The sequence below is a fragment of the Scyliorhinus torazame genome, chromosome 21 (assembly GCF_047496885.1).
Source record: "Scyliorhinus torazame isolate Kashiwa2021f chromosome 21, sScyTor2.1, whole genome shotgun sequence".
NCBI classification, from domain to species: domain Eukaryota; kingdom Metazoa; phylum Chordata; class Chondrichthyes; order Carcharhiniformes; family Scyliorhinidae; genus Scyliorhinus; species Scyliorhinus torazame.
Window position 1 is genome coordinate 14,487,089 of NC_092727.1, and position 16,145 is coordinate 14,503,233.

The window sequence follows — 16,145 nt, forward strand, 5'->3', positions numbered from 1 at the left end:
CATGCTCATAGATCACCCCCCTCGCCTTTCTCAGCTGCTCCACCGCCCTCCCTGTGGTTAACAAGCCAAACTCCGCCTCTAGCCTCCGCCATTCCCTTAATAGCCCTGCCTCTGGGCCTCTGCATACCTCCTATTGATCTATAGCATCTCCTTTACCAGTTGGTCCGTCTCTGCCCTGTCCACCTTCTCCCTGTGGGCCCGTATCGAGATCAGCTCCCCTCTGACCACCGCCTTCAGTGCTTCCCAGACCACCGCTGCTGAAATTTCCCCCGTGTCGTTGACCTGCAGGTAGTTCTGAATACATTTCCTCAGCCGCTCGCACACCCCTTCGTCTGCCAAAAGTCCCACATCTAACCTCCATTGCGGGCGCTGGTTACTGCCTTTACTAACCTGCAGGTCAACCCAGTGCGGAGCATGGTCTGAGATTGTGATCACCGAGTACCCCGTGTCCACCACCCCTGCCAGTAAGGCCCTGCTCAAAACAGAGAAATCAATCCGGGAGTACGCTTTATGCACGTGTGAGTAGAAGGAGAACTCCTTCACCCTCGGCTGCCCAAATCTCCATGGATCCAACCCCCCCCCACACCAATCTGCTCCATGAACCCTTTCAGTTCCTTTGCCATTGCTGGTACCCTGCCTGTTCTCGAGCTTGACCGGTCCAAGCCAAGGTCAATAACTGTGTTGAAGTCCCCTCCCATGACCAACCGCGAGTCCAGGTCCGGTATCTTCCCCAGCATCCTCTTTATAAACTCCACATCATCCCAATTTGGCGCATACACATTTACTAATATCACCTGCACCCCCTGCAGTTTCCCGCTGACCATAATGTACCGACCTCCCACATCTGAGACTATTCTACCCGCTTCAAACACCACCCGCTGATTGAACGGGATTGCGACCCCTCTAGTCTTTGAATCCAGTCCCGAGTGGAAGACCTGACTGACCCAGCCTTTCCTCAATCTAATCTGGTCAGTTACTCTAAGATGCGTCTCCTGCAACGTTACCACGTCCGCCTTCAGTCCCCGAAGATGCGCGAACACACGTGCCCTCTTGACCGGCCCATTTAACCCTCGAACATTCCAGGTGATCAGCCTAGTTGGGGGGCTCATTGCCCCCTCCCCCCTTCGCCGATCAGCCATCCCCTTTTTTGGGCCCGCCTCCAGCCCATCCTCCATGCCCCCACCGGTCCGTCCCCAGGCAGCCTCCGCCCCCAACCTCCTCTCTGTCCCTTAGCCCAAGCCCCTCCCTCATCAGCAGAACATTTACCCCCCTCCCCCCCTAGTAACAACAGTCTGTATCCCAACCCCTTTAATAAACCGAACATATGCACCCCCCCCCCCCACTGTGCTTCCATGAGCTAGCCCGCCCAGCTAGCTTGGTGGCCCCCATCCCTGGCGCCGGATTGTCTTCCACCTATTGTTCCCTCCCTCCCCCGCTCATACAAACATACTCCAACATCAAACAATCCCCACACAATTGCCCGACAGAAAAACACCAAGATCTAAGCAAGCACACTTCCATCCCCCAACAGTGCAAATGAAAACCTTAACTCACTCAGCTCTACCGCTGGTCCCAAATCAATGCAAAAGGCATTACAAACAACTTCCACAAAATGAAAAACGAGAAACTTTTTTTTTTGAAAGAACAGGAATAAAAAACAAGAATGTTGCAGCAAAGTTCAAAAGTTCTCAGTCCACCACCAGTCCTTTCCTTTTCTCGAAATCCAGCGCGTCCTCAGGCGACTCAAAAAAATGTGCTGTTCCTCATGCGTGACCCAGAGACGGGCCGGATACAACAGTCCGGACTTCACCTTTTTCTGAATAAGAATCGACCTAATCTGGTTGAAGCCTGCTCTTCTCCTGGCCACCTCTACACTCAAGTCTTGGTAAACCTGCAGGATACTGTTGTCCCACTTACAGCTCTGTGCCTGCTTGGCCCACTGTAGAATGCGCTCCTTATTCAAGTACATGTGGAATCTCACCACCATTGCCCTAGGGGGGTCTCCCATTCGCGGCTTCCTCGCGAGCGCTCTGTGAGCCCTGTCCACCTCCAAGGGCCGGGAGAATGCCCCATCCCCCAGCAGCTTCTCAAACATGTTTGCGATGAATGCCACAGCGTCCGCTCCTTCGGACTCCTCCGGGACCTTTTCTCTAGGTCCTCCGCCTTCTCCAGGAGCTTCTTCTTCTGGTCTCTCAGCATCCCCACCTCCAACTCCACCACAGTTTGATGTTCCTCCTGCTCAGCCAGCACCTTCTCTACCTTCTGGATCGCCTGATCTTGGGCATCCAATCTAAGCGCCAGCCGCTCAATTGACTCTTTTATCGGGTCCAAGCAGCCCCGTTTCTGCTTAGCGAAGCCTTCCTGAATAACTTGCATCAGCTGCTCCGTTGACCGCTGGGTCGACAAACCAGAGGCCCGGTCCTCCGCCATGCTGTCTCCCGCTGCAGCTTCAGCCCAAGCCTTCTCTGTCTTTCTGTTTCTGCCTTTACGAGCACTTCTAGTCCTTCTCGCCATGCATCGATGTGGGAATTCAGTACACAATTGCCTCTGTCATCAGTTTTACAATTCAAGCCTGGGAGAAAATCGGGGGGAAAGGTCCAAAAGTCCGACCAGAGCGGGAGCCACCAAATGTGCGACTTACTCCTTCATAGCCGCCACCGGAACCAGCTAATTACCTCTTGACTGGTGATTGATTGACTCAACTATTGATGGGGCAGGTTCAGATACGTCCTGGCACCTTGCCTGGGCTTCAGTGTATTCAAAGTTTGCCCAAGTTCTAATTGCCATCTGAAGTTGACTGCAGGTTGATTTAAAATGTGCCATTCTTTTTTTAAAGTGTCCAATTTTATCTGGCCTAACAACCAGGCCATGCCAGATTACTACAGGAAGAGAGAGTTGCAATGCTGTTGATGTGGTGTACATGGGCTTCCAAACGTCATTTGACACAGTGCCGCACAGCAGACATGTGAGCAAAGTTACAGCTCATGAAATAAAGAGAACAGTAGCAACATTGTTAAGAAATTGGCTGGGTGACAGGAAACAGTAATTAGTGATTAATGGATAGTTTGTGGGCTGCGGGAAGTTTCATAGTAGTGTTCTGCAGGTGTCAGTGTTGGGACCCTTGCTTTTCCTGAGACATGTTATTGGCCGAGACCTTGGTGACCTGAGCACAATTTCAAAATTCAAGATTATACAAGACTTGGCAGCAGTTTGAATTGTGAGAAAGATAATGTTGAACTTCAAGAGGGCATAGACAAGTTGGTGGAATTGGCAGCCACGTGGCGGATGAAAGTAAACGTGGAGAAATGTGAAGTGATTTGTTTTGATACAAAGAGAATGAAGAGACAGTGTAAAATAAAACAAAAGGGGGGGGGGGGGCGACAGGACACCTGGGTGTATCTGTTCCTAAGCCATTGAATCCGGCAGGACAGGTTGAGTGAGCAGTAAGCATACGTTATCCTCGGCTTTATTAATAGGAGCATAAAGTACAAGAGCAAGGAGGTTATGTTGAACTTCTGTAAAGCAGTAGTTCGACCCCAGCTGGAGCACTGCGTCCACTTCTGGGCACTAAACATTTGGAAGGTGGTGAAGGCATTGGCGAGAGAGCAGGAAGGATTCACGAGAATGAGGAACTTCAGTTATAAGAACATAAGAACTAGGAGCAGGAGTAGGCCATCTGGGCCCTCGAGCCTGCTCCGCCATTCAATGAGATCATGGCTGATCATTTTTGGACTCCACTTTCCAGCCCGAACACCATAACCCTTAATCCCTTTATTCTTCAAAAAACTATCTATCTTTATCTTAAAAACATTTAATGAAGGAGCCTCAACTGCTTCACTGGGCAAGGAATTCCATAGATTCACAACCCTTTGGGTGAAGAAGTTCCTCCTAAGCTCAGTCCTAACTCTACTTCCCCTTATTTTGAGGCTATGGCCCCTAGTTCTGCTTTCACCCACCAGTGGAAACAACCTGCCCGCATCAATCCTATCTATTCCCTTCACAATTTTATACGTTTCTATAAGATCCCCCCGCATCCTTCTAAATTCCAACGAGTACAGTCCCAGTCTACTCAACCTCTCCTCGTAATCCAACCCCTTCAGCTCTGGGATTAACCTAGTGAAACTCCTCTGCACACACTCCAGCGCCAGTACGTCCTTTCTCAGTTAAGGAGACCAAAACTGAATACAATACTCCAGGTGTGGCCTCACTAACACCTTATACAATTGCAGCATAACCTCCCTAGCCTTAAACTCCATCCCTCTAGCAATGAAGGACAAAATTCCATTTGCCTTCTTAATCACCTGTTGCACCTGTAAACCAACATTTTGCGACTCATGCACTAGCACACCCAGGTCTCTCTGCACAGCGGCATGTTTTAATATTTTATCATTTAAATAATAATCCCTTTTGCTATTATTCCTACCAAAATGGATAACCTCACATTTGTCAACATTGTATTCCATCTGCCAGACCCTAGCCCATTCACTTAACCTATCCAAATCCCTCTGCAGACTTCCGGTATCCTCTGCACTTTTTGCTTTACCACTCATCTTAGTGTCATCTGCAAACTTGGACACATTGCACTTGGTCCCCAACTCCAAATCATCTATGTAAAGTGTGAACAATTGTGGGCCCAACACTGAACCCTGAGGGACACCACTAGCCAAGCAGAGAAACACCCATTAATCCCCACTCTTTGCTTTCTATTAATTAACCAATCCTCTATCCATGCTACTACTTTACCCTTAATGCCATGCATCTTTATCTTATGCAGCAATCTCTTGTGTGGCACCTTGTCAAAAGCTTTCTGGAAATCCAGATATACCACATCCATTGGCTCCCTGTTATCTGCCGCATTGGTAATGCCCTCAAAAAATTCCACTAAATTAGTTAGGTACGACCTGCCCTTTATGAACCCATGCTGCATCTGCCCAATGGGACAATTTCCATCCAGATGCCTCGCTATTTCTTCCGTGATGATAGATTCCAGCATCTTCCCTACTACCGAAGTTAAGCTAACTGGCCTATAATTACCTGCTTTCTGCCTACCTCCTTTTTTAAACAGTGGTGTTACGTTTGCTAATTTCCAATCCGCCGGGACCACCCCAGAGTCTAGTGAATTTTGCTAAATTATAACTAGTGCATTTGCTATTTCCCTAGCCATCTCTTTTAGCACTCTGGGATGCATTCCATCAGGGCCAGGAGACTTGTCTACCTTTAGCCCCATTATCTTGCCCATCACTACCTCCTTAGTGACAACAATCATCTCAAGGTCCTCAGCTGTCATAACCTGATTTCCATCAGTCACTGGCATGTTATTTGTGTCTTCCACTGTGAAGACCGACCCAAAAAACCTGTTCAGTTCCTCAGCCATTTCTTCATCTCCCATTACTAAATCTCCCCTCTCATCCTCTAAAGTAGCAATATTTACCTTAGCCACTCTTTTTTGTTTTATATATTTGTAGAAACTTTTACTGTCTGTTTTTATATTCTGAGCAAGTTTACTCTCATAATCTATCTTACTCTTCCTTATAGCTATTTTAGTAGCTTTTTGTTGCCCCCTAAAGATTTATGAATGTAGGTTGGAGAAGTTCCAACTGCCTTCATTGGAGCAAAGACGTTTGAGAGGTGATGGGACGGAGCAGAGAGGGAGAATGTTTTCCCATTGGTGGACGGATCACAAATGGCAGGGCAGAGAGTGAAGGTAATTTGCAAAAGAAACAATGGCAACATGATGAAAACTCTTTTTACGCAGCACGTAGCTAGGGTCTGCTTGAGTGTGGTGGAGGCCGGCTCAGTCAAAGCTTTCAGAAAGGAATTAGACTGTTCTTTGAAAAGGAAGAACGTGCAAGGTTATTGGGGGAAGACACAAACATTTGGAGAGGGAGATTGGCACAAAGTGAATTGCTCATATGGAGTGCCGGTGCCCACAAGATGGGCCGAATGCACTGCAACAATTCTACGATTCTATAACAGTATCTGTGGCAGTGTGCCCCTTTAAGAGCAGGTGGGTAAGTTCCCAGAGTGTCATGTGTCCCGATCGGCCAATGGGGCTGGAGCACATGAACCCTGGGGAGGAGCGCAGTTTTCCCAGTTAGTTAGGAGTTTTGGAACATGGTAGCCTTTTATCTCACTCTGTATGTAGTTATTACTTTAATGAACCGTTATTCGTTAATCAACTTGCCGATTGTCCATCTGTCAGGATATTACATTGGCGACGTGGATCAACTGGAGTGCTTTTCAACTGCTACAGGAACCAGGCGAGCAGACCTCGTGTAAAAGCCTTTACTTAAAGCAGTATGTGAGTGTCAAAATACCTCTTTATGGCAAACGAGAACCATTTGACCCCAATACAGAGAAATAGTGAATATAGATCACAATTTTTAAAGGTCAATTAAATTGTGGTGGGGGGGAAGAAAAACAAAGGGTAATCCTATTGACAGCCTGTGGGGATCCTACATATAACCTGTTTAGGAGTCTGACTTCCCCAGATGCCCCCAACTCAAAACCTTTCAAGGAGCTTGCCTAATTAGTCAAGGGACATTATCACCCCAAGCCCTCGATAATAATGCAACCAATCAAGTTCAATTCAATGGCAATAGTCCCAGAGGAGATGACTGAGGTGTTCATGGCACGCCTAAAACAAATGGCTGAACAATGAGAGTTTGTGTTTGCACTCAATGACATGTTGGGAGACAGGCTGGTCTGTGGTGTTAATGACATGGCCATCAAAAAGAAATTGTTAGCGGACGCAGAAATTACCTTAAAGAAGACATTAGAGGTTGACTAAGCTATGGGAAGTGCCGAGAGGAGGGCGCTGGAGTTACAGAGAGTGCAACAGGCGATTAATGGCAGTCCCCAGAGAGAACAAAAGATGTGAAAGGTCAAACAGCAGAGAAACTAACATCAGAGGATGAACTGTAGATGTGGGGGTGGGGGGGGGGGGGGGGGGGGGGGGGGGGAAGCAGGAAGCAAAGAGGAGAAAGATGAAGGAAAGGTGGATAAGATTGGCGGGGGGGGGGGGAAATTAAATATATAGTAAGAAAGAAAAAAATGGTAAAAGACATTGATGAAAGGTGGTCGGCCACTTAGAAATGAAAAGAACATGGGGGCCTCCATTACAGTTGTAGGCAAACAAACATATAGCTATTTGCAAGCTGCGGTCCAGCCTCTGAAGTTAAAAAGCATGATGGCCAGGCTAGCCACATGTGCAGGGGAAGCTTTAAGAATCCTAGGAACAACAACAATACCATAAGATACTGCCAGAAGCTCAACTGCCTTTAATGGTAGTGGAGGGACCAAGTGCCAAGTCTGATGAGACAGAATTGGCTTCGCCAAATTGGATTAAATTGGCTAGAAATCTTCCAAATTAACCAAGGCGGTCTTCATGACGTCTTCAAAACATTTTCCAAGGTGAATAAGGCATTGCACAGAGTCTAAAGGCAAAGATTTATATGGATCCTGAGGTCACACTCATGTTTTTCAGTGCCTAACACAAAAAGGCTGAGTCTGAACTCAAGCAACTAGAAGTATTGGGTATTATCAAATCTGTACAGTTTTCGGAGTGAACAACTCCACTTGTACCAGTGGTGAAGCCAGATGGAACCATCAGGATATGCCGGGATAACAAACTAACTGTGAATAGGGCAGCCAAATTGGGCCAAGAATTGATCATTTATACTACAAATTGGCAGGAGGCTTAATTTTTACGAAACTTGATATGAGTCATGCATACCGACAATTAGAGTTAGACGAAACATCCAGGGAATTTCTCGCTATAAACACGAACAAAGGCTTATGCCAGTATACCCGGCTGTCTTTTGGGGCCTCTGCTACGTGTGCGATTTTCAAAACACAGAATGAAAAGTTTACCACTGGATCCACCCAAGGTGATTGTCTATCTCGATGATTTACTGATTACAGGAGAGGAGCGCTCGCAAATCTCGAAGGAGTTTTTAAAATATTTAAGAAGGCCGGAGTAAGGCTGAAAAGAGAGAAATGTATGTTCCAAGCTCAAGACGTGACGGAAATAGGGTTGGGGTAGATGCCACAGAGCTGCACTCTATGGAGGAGAAGATCAAAGCAATTTAGCAAGCACTGGCCCCAAAAATTACATCAAATCTAAATCCTTTTTAGGAATGGTGAACTATTATGGTAGATTTATTCCTAACCTTTCAACAATGTTGACACCCTTACTCACACTACTCAAGAAGCACTAGGGGCGATATTGGAAAGAGCATCAGAAAGAAGCCTTTGAACAAGATAAATTGGCTTCCCAGTCATCCAGTCTCTTGGTCCATTTTGCCTTTCAAAAGGGATCATTCTTACCCGTGAGGTGTGCCCTTACGGAATCGGAGCAGTTTTAGTCCATAAAACGGACGATGTCACAGAAAGACCAATTCATTGCCTCTGCCTCGAGGACTTTGAATGCTGCTGTACAAGCTGACTTGCAAATCGAAAAGGTGGAACTGGCCATAATATTTGGAGTGAAAAAGTTCCATCAATACACCTATGGATGACATTTCATCGTCGTTACTGACCCCAAACCTCTGTTGGGGTTATTTAAGGAGGATAAAACCTTACCCCAGCAATAGTTTCAGCTCGAGTTCAACACGAGGCTTTATTGTTAGCAGCCTATGAATACACATCTGTGCGGAGTCTGCACGTTCTCCCTGTGTCTGTGTGGGTTTCCTCCGGGTGCTCCGGTTTCCTCCCACAAGGCCCGAAAGACGCGCTGTTAGGTGAATTGGACATTCTGAATTCTCCCTCTGTGTACCCGAACAGGCGCCGGAGAGTGGCGACTAGGGGCTTTTCACAGTGACTTCATTGCAGTGTTAATGTAAGCCTACCTGTGACAATAACGATTAATATTATTATTAAAATAGTCAATTCTAATGGCAACAGGGCTTCAAAGCAGAAGAGCTGAAACAGGGGCAGAGTCAGGCGGTGTTACAGTGGAGGGAATTGTGAGTGTGATTGGAAGCTCATCTCAGGGTGAAATATGACACCGAGGCTGCGGACAGTCTGATTCAGTCTGAAACAGTTGCCAAGAGGAGAGTGATTGAAGTATATTGGTGGTGGGGTGAATGAAGTATATTGGCGAGACTGAAGACAGCGATTTAAGTCTGCCAAATATTTTATTGGAGACAATTTATGCTCAACCCGTATTGGAGATTGGACAAGCAGATACAATTGAGAACCATGCAGGGTCCGGAAGACATTGTGGTGAGGTGAAATAGGGCTGGAATTTTTCAGCCGCTTTCGTCGGCGGGATCTTCCAGTCCCCCGGATGGTGCCAACAACCCCCCACTCCCACCCCCCACCCCCCGCCCCCCGCCACCAGGTGCAAATAACAGGAAACCCCATTGACAGAGGCGGGTCCAGGCAATCCCGCTACCAACTAATGGCGGGCCGCATCCACCACCGCAAAATACGCCACGGGGGGAGAGTACATGGAAAACCGCGCCATAGATGTCGCTAGGGTACACGTGGAAAGTGATATTATTTCAGTTGTTATAACCGAGGGGCAGCATGTAAAGAAACAGGATGGTACCAAGGATGGCTCCTTGGCGGAACCAGAGGTAACTGTGAGTGTAAGAATGAGAAGGGAGCCACTGATGGCAATACTCTGGTTACAATTAGATAAATAAGAATAGGACCTGGGCAGTGCTGGATTCCAGTGGAGAGGTGTTAGAGGAGGCTGGTGTGATCAACTGTGCAAAATTCCCGTTTCCATCTCCTTGTTGGTTGTCTGTCTAATGGAGGGGGCTGGAGACGCTCAACGTTTAAAATTGTGAGTCGGAGGATGGTGGAGGTCATGCAGACTCTAAGGGAGTTTGGGGAGTTTTCGGGCTATAAGCTCAATGTAGGGAAGGGTGAGGTCTTTGTATTACAGGCGGGGGACCAAGAAAGAGGAATAGGGGACCTACCGCTGAGGAGGGCGGAGGGGAGCTTTCGGTATCTGGGGATCCAGATAGCCAGGAGTTGGGGGACCCTACATAAACTGAATCTGACGAGGTTGGTGGAGCAAATGGAGGCGGATTTCAAAAGATGGGACATGTTACCGCTCTCGCTGGCGGGTAGAGTGCAGTCGGTCAAAATGGTGGTCCTTCCGAGGTTTCTGTTTGTGTTTCAGTGCCTTCCCATCGTGATCACTAAGGCCTTTTTTAAGAGAGTAGGCAGGAGTATTATGGGGTTTGTGTGGGCGAATAAGACCCCGAGAGTAAGGAGAGGGTTCCTGGAACGCAGTAGGGACCGAGGAGGGTTGGCGCTGCCAAACCTGGGCAGCTACTACTGGGCAGCAAATGTGGCGATGATCCGCAAGTGGGTTATGGAGGGAGAGGGGGCGGCATGGAAGAGGATGGAGATGGCGTCCTGTGAAGGAACGAGCCTGGGGGCGTTGGTGACGGCACCGCTGCCGCTCTCGCCGACAAAGTATACCACGAGCCCGGTGGTGGCGGCAACACGAAGGATCTGGGGCCAGTGGAGGCGGCACCGGTATGCAATGGGAGCATCGGTGTGGTCCCCGATCAGGGGTAACCACCGGTTTGTCCCGGGGAAGATGGACGGGGGGTTCCAGAGCTGGCATCGGGCGGGGATTGGAAGAATGGGGGACCTGTTCATCGACGGGACGTTTGCGAGCCTAGGGGCACTGGAGGAGAAGTTTGAGTTACCCCCGGGAAATGCCTTCAGATATATGCAGGTGAGGGCTTTTGTGAGGCGACAGGTGAGGGAATTCCCGTTGCTCCCAGCACAAGAAGTTCAAGACAGGGTGATCTCGGGTGTATGGGTCGGGGAGGGCAAGGTGTCGGAAATACACCAGGATTTGAAAGAAGAGGGGGAAGCGCTGGCAGAAGAGTTGAAGGGTAAATGGGAGGAGGAGCTGGGGGAGGGGATCGAGGAAGGTCTGTGGGCTGCTGCCCTAGGTAGGGTTAATTCCTCCTCCTCGTGTGCCAGGCTCAGCCTGATACAATTTAAGGTGGTCCACAGAGCGCACTTGACGGGGGCGAGGTTGAGTAGGTTCTTTGGGGTAGAGGACAGATGTGGAAGGTGCTCAGGGAGCCCGGCGAACCATGTCCATATGCTTTGGTTATGCCTGGCACTGGAGGGGTTCTGGAGAGGAGTGGCGGGAGCAATATCTCAGGTGGTGAAAGTCCGGGTCAAGCCAAGCTGGGGGCTAGCAATTTTTGGAGTAGTGGACGAGCCGGGAGTGCAGGAGGCGAAAGAGGCCGGCATTCTGGCCTTTGCGTCCCTAGTAGCCCGGCGAAGGATCTTGCTAATGTGGAAGGAGGCGAAGCCCCCCAGCCTGGAGGCTTGGATAAATAATATGGCTCGGTTCATAAAGTTGGAGAGGATTAAATTCACCTTGAGAGGGTCTGCGCAGGGGTTCTACAGGCGGTGGCAACCGTTCCTAGACTATCTCGCGGAGCGTTAGAGGAAGGTCGGTCAGCAGCAGCAGCAACCTTGGCGGGGGTGGGGGGGGAGGGAACGTCCTGGGAGGGGGGGGAGCGGGGCGGGGGGGGAGAAAGTGGGGACTGCCTGGGAGGGTGGATGAGCAAGAGATAACATGAAGGGTTGGGGAAACTGGCACGTACGGGTGAGGGCCAGTGTACAAAGCTGTGTAAATATATCATTTTGCCATGTATATATCTTGCTCTGCGCGATTTCTCGTTTTTTTTTTGTTACGGGGGGGGGTTATTGTTTGTCAGGGAGAAAAATTGTGTTAAAAAACTTTAATAAATATATATATATTTTTTTTAATTGTGAGTCGGTAATTCATGCACTGGGTTTCTAGTGAGGAGGGAATGTGAAACATTCTGCAATGGGAAAGGAGTGAAAACCAGCCAGATGCTATTCTGCATCTCCTGACAGCCTATCTATATTGACAAGAATCTAACAGCAGTTCATTTGACCACTTTTAATTTTTCATTTGATGCCAAGGAGATTCACCAGGATGTTGCCTGGACTGGAGCATTTCATCTAAGAAGAGAGGCTGGATAGGCAGAGATTGTTTTCCTTAGAGCAGAGATCGCTGAGGGGAGACCTGATTGAGGTGAACAAAATTATGAGGGGCACAGATAGTGTTGTATCATTAGACTAGCAGTACAAAAGAAATAGATTGCTGATGAAAATAACATTAACAGAGGTTTATTAAATAGGTTTTCACTGTACAAAGGCTGGTACTAAACTAAGGGCAAAAGCCCGCAAAGTAGTCTATGATGTCATGCAGATCACATTACTCGGTTCTTAAAGAGACGTTGTACAGAACTACAATAACCCACATATGTACAGGTGGGTCAGTTAGGAAGAAACCTTTCCTCTTAGTACTGGTAGACTTCCTGCAGCCCTAAGACCCTCCAAACACTTTGTGTGCCCCTATCCATTTCCCAACTCCTTAGCCACACCATTTAGAGGGACTTGAGGAAACAGGGGCGAAATTCTCCCCCAACGGCGCGATGTCCGCCGACTGGCGCCAAAAACGGCGCCAATCAGACGGGCATCGCGCCGGCCCAAAGGTGCGGAATGCTCCGCATCTTTGGGGGCCGAGCCCCAACATTGAGGGGCTAGGCCGGCGCCGGAGGGATTTCCGCCCCGCCAGCTGGCGGAAAAGGCGTTTGGTGCCCCGCCAGCTGGCGCGGAAATACGGCGCATGCGCGGGAGCGTCAGCCGCCGCCGACAGTTTCCCGTGCATGCGCAGTGGGGAGAGTCACTTCCTCCTCCGCCATGGTGGAGACCGTGGCGGAGGCGGAAGGGAAAGAGTGCCCCCACGGCACAGGCCCGCCCGCGGATCGGTGGGCCCCGATCGCGGGCCAGGCCACCGTGGGGGGCACCCCCCGGGGTCAGATCGCCCCGCGCCCCCCCCAGGACCCCAGAGCCCGCCCACGCCGCCTGGTCCCGCCGGTAAATACCAGCTTTGATTTACGCCGGCGGGACAGGCAATTTCTGGGCGGGACTTCGGCCCATCCGGGCCGGAGAATTGACCGGGGGGTCCCGCCAACCGGCGCGGCCCGATTCCCGCCCCCGCCCAATCTCCGGTATCGGAGACTTCGGTGGGGGCGGGATTCACGGCGGCCAACGGCCATTCTCCGAACCGGCGGGGGCTCGGAGAATGACGCCCCAGATTTTCACCCTGAAGGTGGTGGGAATATGGAACTCACTACCTGTAAAATGACTCTACAGCTCAATGACTCTATGACACCCACTAGCTGAGATTGTGCATGATTAGGTTGGACTCAGGAATGGGAGAAACCATGAAGATGGCTGATTAAATGGGATTCTTACCTGCTCACCAAACAAAATTGAATATTTCTGCTCTTGTGAAATATTCAGGGCAAGTTTCTTCAGTCCATATCGCTCTATCATCTCTCCCAACTCCTGCAACATCCCTGATTCATCCAGACCATTTCTGCCACACCCTTTCCTGGATGAGCCTAGATTTTCTCTACTTTGCGAAGACAGAAACCATTGCTTTCAGCGTCTGTGATAAGCCCCTCACCAGATGTTCCAATCCTCCAAGGCCGCTCCCTCAGGTGGAACCAAACTGTGTGTAATCCTGCCAACATATTTCACTCCATCATCATTTTTCTTTTTAAAATAAATTTAGAGTGCCCAATTATTCTCTTCCAATTAAGGGGCAATTTAGCGTGGCCAATCCACTTAACCGGCACATCTTTGGGTTGTGGGGGTGAGATCCACACGGACACGGGGAGAATGTGCAAACTCCACACGGACAGTGACCCAGGGCCGGGATCGAACCGGGTCCTCAGCGCCATAGGCAGCAGTGCTAACCACTGCACCACCGTGCTGCCCAACTCCATCATTATTTTCTGACCGCATATCTTCCCAATGCATAAAGATGGCCTGCTTTCAGTTCTGTTCATTACCAATCCCTGCACTGGCCTCAGATCACCCACTATTGAAATTCCCGTACACACCATTCTCAAATCCAGATTCAACTATCCCAGCGCTCTCCTGGGTGGCTTCTTATTGTCTGGTCTCCATAGATTTGCGCTCACCCAGAGTCTGCTGTCTGTATCTTACCCCGTATCAAATCCATTCACCAGTCACCCTGTGCTTTTCAGCTCCCAGTCTGCCACCAAACCCAGTCTAGAATCTTAACCTCTTAGCCTCACCCCCTCCCCATCCATATGATCTCCTGCAGACCTCCAACCCTCCAAACCCTCTGATTGTGGCTTCCTATTCATGTGGGCGGCACAGTAGCAGAGTGGTTAGCACTGTTGCTTCATACTGCCAGGGTCCCAGGTTCGATTCCCGGCTTGGGTCACTGTCTGTGCGGAGTCTGCACGTTCTCCCCGTGTCTGCGTGGGTTTCCTCCGGATACTAGGGTTTCCTCCCACAAGTCCCGACCCCCGCCCCCCCCCCCCCCCCACCCCCTCCCCGGCAGATGTGCTATTTGCCTGCCCCAGCGGATGATGAACCGGGATGTTCTGCCGAACTCAGACAGACTCCATTTTGTAGAGTGAAGCACGTTCTTTTGAAGAGGCAGTTTATCTCTCTCTCTACAGCCAGTTAAACCTGCAAGAAGATAGCCAACTGCAAAGACTTCAACATCAGCAATAAGAACACATCTCTCTGACTCCCACATTTTAATCCCCTATTATTTTACCCCTTTTCCTCCATCTGTGCGCACCTGTCTTGTGTGTGTTTTGGGGTAGAGGGTTGGGTGGGCAAAAGGGGAAAGTAATAGATTAGTAGGTCATGATCGAGTTTAATTATTGCACGTTTTGACTCTTTTCTTGTTGTGAATAAATGGTTTACTTACAAATCTGGGCCAGGATTCTTCGAGCCTCCGTGCCGAAATCACGCTCGGCGCGGAAACGGAGAATGGGGCGTCAGACCCGCAATCAGGTCCAACACCGGGACGTGAACCTACGGTGAGCGGAGAATCGGCGGCAGTCGCGCGTGCTCGTATTGACGCGGCGCCAGTTGGGGGCCGCTGAAAGAGGCCCCCCATGGCGATTCTCCACGGTCAACCGGCCGAGTTCCCACCGGCGTGGTTCACGTATGGTTCAATCTGGCGGAAGCTCGGCGTCGTGGCTGCGGTGGCCGCCCTGGTGGGGGGCAGTGGGGTCAGTCTCCGGGGTGGGGGGTCTCCACGACAGCCCAGGCCCGCGATCGGGGACCACCCATCGGCGGGCGCACGCGATCTGCGGGGAGCCTACCTTCATGCGCGGACCAGCGGCTGGCAGTGCAGGGCCGCACGTCGGCAGCCGGAGCTGTGCGGAGCACTGCAGCGCCGTGCTGGCCGCTGTGGGCCACGGAATCGCTGGGCCAAGAGGCCCGTTGAGGCCGACGCGAAACACTCTGGTGTTTACGCCGGCGTCAACACTTAGTTTTGAAGAATCCTGGCCCAAGTGTCTGTAAGTCATTGGAGCAGTCTGGGACCAAAGTTTATAAGAATTATTGGTTAATTAATTTATGTTGTGGCTCCGAGTCAAGGGGGGACTGGAATTGACTGCGCCCTAGCCAGGGAGTCGTAACAATGAAAGGGGCTACACAAATGCTGACTGTTCTTGTCTGTCGTTCACTCCTCTGTGTAATACTGGATTTCTATTAACCTAACTTTGTCGTTAATGTTGAATTGGTGAAATCCTTTCTGGGGCCAACTTTGCAAATGCCTATATAAACGGCACATATCAACAATTGGAGAATGGCAAGGGAGTGGTTTTGCCACTATATTCGCAAATCAGACTTCTGGGGCGAAATTCTCCGTTATCGGCGGAACGTCCGCCGATCGGCGCAAAGAACGGCGCAAATCCCACTTGCGTCACGTCATAAAAATGGGCCGTTAGTCTCCGGCCCGAAATGGGCTAGCAGCGACGTAACGGGATCCGCGCTTGCGCAGTGGTTCACGCCGTGCAGCGTCATACGCGCTGCACGGCGTGACGGCTCATAAGGCCGCGCAGCTCCCCCCCACCCGACCGGAACACCCGACCGCAACACCCGACTGGATGGCTGGCCGTCGCTCAGCCCCGAGGTTCGAGTCACGCGATGTGGAGGCGCTCCTGGACGCGGTGGAGCAGAGGAGGGACGCCCTGTATCCCGGGCACGGCCGCAGAGTTGCCCCACGCCACAGCCGGCGTCTGTGGAGGGAAGTGGCAGAGGCCGTCACCGCTGTGGCCCTG

The 16,145-nt window shown here is 50.4% G+C and overlaps 1 protein-coding gene across 1 annotated transcript in view; it reads left to right on the forward strand.

Annotated features, from left to right (window-relative positions):
- Positions 1-6,364, forward strand: part of LOC140398739 (uncharacterized) — a 196,020-nt gene extending 189,656 nt beyond the window's left edge. Inside the window, exon 12 of the mRNA XM_072487749.1 lies at positions 6,203-6,364. Within this exon, the coding sequence (XP_072343850.1) occupies positions 6,203-6,364 (162 nt within the window). The remainder of the gene's footprint in view (positions 1-6,202) is intronic.
- Positions 6,365-16,145: the final 9,781 nt, after the last annotated feature.